Raw genomic sequence first — 8,994 nt, 5'->3', positions numbered from 1 at the left:
ATGCAACAGCCAACAAGGAGCCATTAATATGAGCTGCGATTATTTAAAATTTTCCTTGACAAAGGGTATTTCTAAGCCAACTAGGTAAGCGTCACGTCTCTGATAAAACTCCGTTTGCAGTGCCGGTGTTTGTTGTTACCACTATTATTGCCACAATCGTGGGACAATAGTGTTGCAACATTACCGCTGACAGTCAAAGTAAGTGGAGTATGTATATGAAAAAGCTGTTGCTCAGTTGCAATGTCATGCCATTAAGATATCAACAAGAACAAGTAGGCACATAGTACAGACAACAGACGACAATAACAACAAAATTAAAGCGAAATGGTTGAATGTATAGCCACATCTTTGTAGTAAATAGTGTGTCGTCGTGCACACATGGCGCCGCCAAAAATTTTCTATTCGCTTGTCTGAATGTATGTATGACTGTTGTTCTGTGTTTAGCATATCCTGAACGGATGTGTGTAATTTAATGTTGCTACATACTCTATTGTCGTTTATGTTGTGTCGACCACACACAGTTAGGCAAAATATTCTTCAACAGCCCTTTCCTAACCAAAGGTGCACAGCTTCTGCCTCCATTAATATTCTACATCATCTAGCCTTAGCATTTTAGATGGTAGACTCAGTTGTTGGAGTGTTTGGTGTGTCGACACAATGGTTGTCATCGCATTAGTTACTATCTGTGGCACGTTGTGCGTGCGGTTGCAACAATCACATTCATGCATATGTATGTACATACATGTGCGCAAATACTTGGCTAGTTGCACGTTCTTGTTCACTACTTCATATTTACTTACATAAAGTTGTTTTGGCGTACGTTCCTTGGCATCCTTTGGGCTTCCAAAATTCCCTAATCGAGTAAACCAAGTGTTTGCCCTATTATAAAATAAACGTGCACAGGATATATAGACAACAACAAGCGTACAATAATAACAAAAATTGCAAACAACATGTGTCCGCCTTTGAAAAATTTATTTTTGTTGCCATTCTAAAATTGATGTAATTGCGGTCGGCCCCTAAAATGAATAACATTTTCATTTTCTTCCAAAACGATAGGTACTTTTAGCTTAAATATATGCATGTGGCACTCTTATGCATTTGTGTATATTTAGATTTTCCTTACAATTTGCAAGTTATGTGATTTCATGGTATCTCAAATTGTTTTAAATTGTTACAATAGCCGTTTATGTCCGCTTGCTAGTTGCCACCAAGTGTGTGTAGTATCAAATTGGTAGATATTTTGTAGTCTGTTTTCATAGACAGGTGAGCTTTGGGATTAATAAAATTAGCTTCAGATATTTGATCTTTTTAAAAGTGTTGCAGCAAAGGATAGCGCAATCTGAGCCGAAATACTATATATGCATCACACCTTTTACTATTTAAGATTCCTTATGACAGCTTAGAACTCACTCAATGGGTTTTGTTTGAATACGTACATTCATATACATACATATACTTAAGTATGATGCTGATAATATCATATTATAAAGCGCAACATTGGGTTGGGTGACATTCGGTTTACTTCTTAAATAAGTAAGTAAACAGTGAAGGATTTTCTCAAAGTTTATAAATTTAAAAAATCGCCAGAGTAAGGTTGCCTTTAAGAGATATATGTATTCGTTTCCATTCAAAAGTAAAGACATAGCATTGCATGATACAAAAAAGAAAATAGTTTCAATAAAGAATTTTTTGATTAAAAGGCAGATTTTTATAGGCACTTTGTACGATTTGGGAGTGTCGATGGACAAAATCGTAAATCTCTCGATAGGAATAAGATAAAAATATGGATATATATGGGTTCGAAAGCTGAAATAAAGGCCTACAAGGAAAAATAGTTCCATTATATTGTCATCATTTGCAACCCCAAAAACTTTCGTTGAAAATAAACTTTTGAAAAAATTTATGTAAAGTTATCTGGCAACCCTTGACGACGAGGCATGTCTGCAAGAGAGTGGCAGCAGTCAGGAAGTCGGTAAACGTCAGCGAGAGAGACAGGTCGTGTGCGGAAGCCCCTACAAATATTTGCTTATCAATCAATTAAATTACTTTTCCTATTTTCTAAAACTAAATTACTTAAATAAACCTAATTTTACTCAGTACAACTTCAGCGTTGTGAGTACATGTGTTTTGCTTGTCTCATAAAACGGCCATCCCGACATTTATAATTTGCTGGCTAGCTTCAACCAGCATCTAAGGGCCGGATTCACAGTGCTTAATTAAACGATTGTTAACTTAATCACCAACAAGAGATTAACTTTGAATTTATCGCCTGAGAATGTACAAATTTTCAAAAGCAATACTTTTCTATTCAAATTTGAAATTCGTACCACAAAAATAAATTTAATTACGCAAGGGTTTAACTATGGGGACATGCTGGTTTAAACTTTTGTTAACTGAGCATTGTGAATATGAAAATCAATAGTGAAACTCTTATTGGTGGTTAACTACGCACTGTGAATTTGGTCCTAAAAGATTTTTTAGTTAACTTTATCAGGAAATTCGAATTTGTCGGTTGAAAATCTAAAAGAACCAAAATTAAATTTTTCTTGCTGGAGCTAGCCAGCAAGGTATGAATTATTTATTTTTTTGAAGGTTCATTTTTCATCCAAACTTTTTGGGGTTTTACAAAATGATTATATAATGGCCTATTTTACCCTTGTAGGCCATTTATGGAAGTTTTCGAAAGCATATTTTTCCATTTTATTCCTATAGAGAGATTTACGATTTTGTCCATCGACACTCCCAAATCGTACACTGTGCGGTGTTTCTAATTTATGGTTTTGGTAGAGTGGATTTCATATTATAAAATTGGGATCGTATGTATATAAAATAATTATATTTGGGGTATTCACAACGGCGTCGTACGGTTTTATGTCGTAAACTTTTAAAGCTTAAATATGTACATGTTTAGAGGACGTGAAACAACCAACTATTTTTTAACACTGTGAAAATTCATAATTCAACGTTCGGGGTTACTCATTTAGTAATTTAGAAAATAAATTTTTTAAACTGATATTCTGTCATTTTATTAAAAGATATAGTGCATAAAACTAAGGCTATTATGAGATATATTTATTTACATTCAAGAAGTAGGAGGAGCAAATCTGACTTCTCAGGTAATTGTGAAAAGAAAGATTAATTTGGTAAATATTACACTATGCTTTTTTATTTTATATATATTTTTTTTTATATTTTGTTTTTATCGGTTTTTGGGTTGACTAGTTCTCGGATTTGCCTATATCGGACACTTCTACTTGTTTTCTTTGGTTTGGTTTTTATGCTAGCCGGAATTTGGGCTTGAAACTAGGCCCTGATACATTAAAATTTACTTTGCTCTGCGGAAAGTGCCGCAATATTAATTTGGTTTTTATTCCTTAAATGAATAAAAATGGTGTTACAACTGATTTTAACGAAATTTTAAGGGGTTAAGGGAAGTACACTGAGAAGGTTATTATACAAATTATATTGGAATGGAAAGGACATTATATTTATTTACATCTATAAAAATGTTAAGTTCGTTTGTTCTACAGGCAAAAACTCCAAGATCGTTTAACTGGTTTAAAGAATTTTTTTTAGTTTGTTCTAAGGTCAGAAACTGTGCTCCAAGCCAGGCCCTGCTAAATGATAGCGCGTTGATAATAACTTAACCACAGCGGTCACCAAGAAAGTTTACTGTCGAAAATATTTTTGAGGCGGGTTGCCACCTATTGGAAAAATTTTATTCAATTAAATTGACTAGGTAATCCAAATATTACTAAAATATGGGTGTCAAACGAAAGGCACTTGAGAAATCTTTGATTTAAAATTATGTATTTTCAATTGCGTTTTGAACCAAGAATAACTCAGTGAGTGGGGAGACCAGTATATTTGCATGTACATATGTATAAAAACAAAAAAAATATTTATTCGAACATAAAATGGTGTGTATGCACTGGGGCCAATGGTTATCACTATCTATCAACTATGTGTGGTTGTAAGCCATGCAAAGTCCGCAAAAGACTCCGGAAGCATTTTCGGGAGGATACGTCAGACTAAGCCGAGCATCCTTTGAAGTGCCATCAAATAGTAACTTAAGAATGTTTTATTATGCGGCAATTGAGAAATGCATGTTCAAAAATTTCATAAATTAAATGAAGGAAATTTTTGCATATGCGCCTAAACCACTTATCTAAATCATAAAAACTTATTAAATGGAATATCCCAAGAATGGTACTGAATGAATCAGTATTTGAGGAAGATTTATCTAGGTTTCCAAAGGTTACAACCTATTCAAAAGCGGAAATTTGAAAAAATTTTAATGAAGAAAGAATTAATTACAAATGTATTATCAAATGTCCGGCTTGCTGCGTTGCGCCTGCAAAATATTTTTGTGTTATTACTCCCTCTAACTAAATAGTACATATATCCATGAAACATAAAATAGATTTTAAACAACTTTTAAAGTGAAATTTTCAGAGAAATGTTCGATTTACAAAGCATATAAAGTATTCTATTACCATGTTTATAGATACGCAAGAACCGCAGTAATAAAAAACCGATTTACGTTCGAGCGTTTACATCTGTGTCTTTATAGCGCACTCGATGAACCACATTCGAAAGTAAACAAAATTTGCTGCTTTTCTTCGTTATTTCTATCATATACCTTGTTTATACCAACACATAAAGCGCTTTGACCCAGTTCGCTGTCCCAGCAAAAAATCGGTAATTGCTTTTAGTGGTAACGTGTTCTAGAAGGCATAGCGTTATAATGCCTTCGAATTTTTTCGCTTCTTTTAGGCATTGTCGGTAATGCAAAGTAGAATGTCCTACAATATTTTATTTATTTCGCTTCTTTGTTTCATTTTGGGGAATGCAAAGTAGAATGTCCTATAATATTTCTTTCTTAATTCGCTTCTTTGCTTCATTTCAGGGAATGCAAAGTAGAATGTCCTACAATATTTTTTTTATTTCGCTTCTTTGCTTCATTTCGGGGAATGCAACGTAGAATGCTGCATCGTAGTCAGCTGAAAAATAGAATGAATATCGAAAAAATCTTTTCCTACCGTTAGTTTCTGTGGAAATTTGTCTCGCATAAAAATCATGTTTTGCTTTGTTCAATTTGCAGCGAAGTTGAAGTCAGTCAATGAAGTGAAGTACATGAGTGAGGAAGTACAATTTTAAGCTTAATTAAATATGCATGTATGTACATACCGATTTTTAAGTAAAATCTAAATACCCAAATACATACATATGTTTGTATAAAAACTGATTTATAAAAATTTTAATTAAATTTAATCTTTTAAGACATTTTCTGATATAATATAAATAAGTATGTACTCATCTGGGCATTCTACATTAGTTTCTCTGTAAGGCATTCTTTGTTCGCTTCTCTGGATTCTGTTTATCCATGCGTTCTCCCTTCGTTTGAAGGTAATGCTGCGGGTAAGAGCTTACCGCCAATGACATGCCCATGTTAAAATAAGGCCTTCCTGAAGCGAAAGGGTAAGCGATTCCCATCGCCTAGCTCGTTTCCACATTCGTTTCTATGGTAATCGTGTTTTTTGCTGGGGTGATTCAAAACGAAAGAATAAACCAACTTTCAATACGCTCAGAAATTCGAAAGTGTATTGACTTGAATTTGTTTTCAAATTGCTTTTTTATTTCTCACATCGGTTAGAAAACAGGTATAAACCCATCACTCATTAGACGCGAAGTGAAAAAAGGCCGGTTTTCTTTATGCAGCCCGGTTTAAATTTGAATTATTATTATAACAAATTTGAATTCATGTTTGCTTCCATTTCGGTCTACCGCGCAAATTAATTATTTAAGAAATATCGAATAAAAATAACAAATTTTGTTTACTTGTGAACACGGTTTCAGCAAGTGTGCTATAACGACACAGGTATAAATGTTTGAAAGAAATACCACATAAATAAACAAGGTAATAATTAATTTGCTCGGTTGACCGAAATGAAAGCTAACAATAATTAAAAATTATTTAAGTAATAATTCAAATTTAAAACGGGCTTTATAAAAAAAACCAACCGATTTTAATAATAATAATAATAATAATAATAATAATAATAATAATAATAATAATAATAATAATAATAGATTGGCGCTTACAAAATATGTTAGTGTTTGGCCGAGCTTCTCCTCCGACATGTGGCGTGCGCCTTGATATTGTCACACAAAGCGGAAGGACCTACAGTTTTACGCCGACTCCGAACGGAGATTGTATTTTAATAAGAAGCTGTTTTTCATAGCAGAAATACACTCGGAGGTTAGCCATTGCCTGCCGAGGGACGACCGCTGTTAAGAAAAAACTTTTTTTCTATATTTTTTTTTTGCGATGTTGCTTTGACCAGGGTTTGAACCCAGATGCTGCGGAGGACTACACCACAGCGGTGGATAAATTACCTTTACAAAAATAACAAACCGTTCACATTGCAGACGCGAATGTTTCGTTTTATGCCCATTTAGGCGGCACTGTGCGAGTTGAGAAATAAAAAACTAATTTGAAAACAAATGTCAGTCAATACACTTCTGAATTTCAAAGCGCATTTAAACTAAGTTTATGCAACCGTTTTGAAACGCGGCGAACTGAGTTAAAGCTATTTATGTGTCGATATAAACATGGTATATATTCTATACTAATTAGTAAATGTTTGTTTAAATGTATTTAGAGAGTAGGCAAAGACTTTCTCCTGAAAATTCAATTCAAAGGGAATATTAGTTAAATAGTTGTCGTTTTTGATTCTGTTCAAAAAAATATGCAAATACTGTATCTTCCATAAATTGCATCCTACTTTATAAATACTTTCAAAAAAATATTAACTGAGAGTTTTGGATATTGCGAGATTAAGTAACAACACAGAAGCACTTTTAAGGCTCAGCGCACTACACCGGTATTTGCTAGAAATAAATGAGTAAAAGGTATTTTTTTTTACATTCATGAAATTATAAAGCCTTTGGGCATATTCGAAGTCAGTACAGTGTTGGCAAAGGAGTTGTGTATTTACCTCTTCATCGCCGCGCAATTGATTGTCCAAAGTAGAGACTTTATCGAAAAATGTCCAGCTTAAATTCTCAGCGCTGCTGGGTAGAATTTGTAGATTCACAGAATTTCGCTTATCCTGTTGATCCTGTTTTGCTAATTTTTGATGCACTCTCTGTTGATTTTTTCTGAGTGTATTATTACTAGCGGAACGTTGTAACGTTTCTTGTTGTTTTTGTTGTTGTTGTTGTTGTTGCTGTTGTTTCACGGAAGAGTCAAAATTAAAATCTAAAATGTGCGAGGCAATGTCGATGGTATCATTCACCATGGCAGATATAGACAAACGCTTTTCGCAAAAATGGCTGATGCACTACTCAACTAAAACAAAAAGGAAACAAGGTATGGTTGATTTATTTACATAAATGGCCAAGGGTTTTTTTTTGTTATAAGTTGCGTTTCATTTATCAATTGTATTGTGTTATTTTAAATTGATTTTATTTGTGAGAATATATTTTTATATAAATTTTTATCATTTTTTTTTCAGATTGCCACACACTTGCGTGGTATTCTTAATTTATGCTTTTTATGGCCACATACTCGTATTAAATGGGCGCAACGATGCATGCAACCATAAACACTGATCATATGTGTAGGTGAATGTATGTATATATGTATACATAGGTATGTATGTATGTGCCAGTATGTACGCAGATAAATCAGAAGTCAGTCGCGAGTGCAGTTGACTCAACGTCGGCGCGCAGAATTTTCCGCACAAATTAATAATTAATTAATTGATGAGTGAGTAAACAATGGCTTATTGAGAGTTGTATAAACAAACGTACAGATAAATTGGCAATTACATAAATGCAGGGCAGGAGGAGTAGAGGTAAAACATGTAAAAAAAAGGAAATTATTATTATAAAAAATTGCTATGCAAAAACCACTAAATGCCGCGTGATTTTTATAACCTTTTTATAGGCGCGCTGGAGCAACGTGTTGCAACTTGAAAGCGGCCATTGCATGACAAAATAGATACGAGTTTCTGGAATTCAACAGCGTCATTTTGTGCGCCAAATTATGTGATTTTCCAATCAATTAAACGTGAAATTTCGACGCGCGTTCGAGCGTTTGGTTGGCTGTTCGGTATCCGGCTGTCCGGTTGTCCGGCCTGCAATGCAAAGGCAAACGCGCTGATGGCAGCAATTGCAGCGATTTAATTGCGCGTGAAATGATGCTAAATGCTGCCAACTAAAACAACAACAATGCTGAAGCTGCATTCTAGAAAAAAAAACTGTTTATAGTCACTACGTATTTTCTTCTACTCAATATTTATACACGGCGTATACGCAACTCTATTATTTATTTCAATTCACATCAGTATTGAAACTACTTAAACACTTGCTACACTTTTTCCGCGTATTTCACTCACCAATTCCGCATATTCACAATAACACTTGCCGCGAAATTTGTTCCAACTAAAGTACAATCAAAAGCTATAAATACTATATATTATAGACGCACTAATTTATCGTTGAATGATTTTTTTCTCCATTGAATTAAGTATTAAAAATAATGTTTTTTTTCAAAATTTTCACGCGCCGCATTTACAAATTGCGAACTGTTCACGCGCACGCTTTGCCAAACACTGACTGGTCAACATCTTCGGCGGAATTTTCATCACTTCGTTGGCTGCGGCGATTTGCTATAGCGGAAAATTCTTTTGCCGGCAGCTTTACAGCCGGGAAATGCTTTGCAGCCAACTGAAAGCTTTTCCGTGTCGACGGCTGCCTCTCGCAGGCTTACTTTCGAAAAGAGAGCAAGAGCGCGAGATTTTGTACATTGAGAGCATGCTCTGTTTTGTGTAGCCGGTTTGTTTACATCGCATTTTAGCATTGTTGTTATTATTGTTCGGTGTATGCAACACGTGGTTTGCAGCTGCCAAATAAATAGCGGCAATTTATTGTTGTTTATTTTTAGTATGCCTTTTTTACTGTTTAGTATTTCGTTGTTTCGTG

The 8,994-nt window shown here is 34.3% G+C and overlaps 1 protein-coding gene across 1 annotated transcript; it reads right to left on the bottom strand.

Moving 5' to 3' along the window:
* Positions 1 to 7,004: 7,004 nt before the first annotated feature.
* LOC108373440 (probable basic-leucine zipper transcription factor K) lies at positions 7,005 to 7,307 on the bottom strand (the record flags this gene model as incomplete). Its single annotated transcript, XM_017629318.1, has 1 exon — positions 7,005 to 7,307. A coding segment is annotated over exon 1 (303 nt), but the record flags the coding sequence as incomplete, so codon positions are not given.
* Positions 7,308 to 8,994: the final 1,687 nt, after the last annotated feature.

The sequence above is a fragment of the Rhagoletis zephyria genome, unplaced genomic scaffold (genome assembly GCF_001687245.7).
Source record: "Rhagoletis zephyria isolate East Lansing unplaced genomic scaffold, Rhagoletis_zephyria_1.1 Rzeph_scaffold_06693, whole genome shotgun sequence".
In the NCBI taxonomy this organism is placed as follows: Eukaryota; Metazoa; Arthropoda; class Insecta; order Diptera; family Tephritidae; genus Rhagoletis; species Rhagoletis zephyria.
The sequence above is the reverse complement of the archived record's forward strand: the minus strand, read 5'-3'. Positions and strand labels throughout refer to the sequence as shown.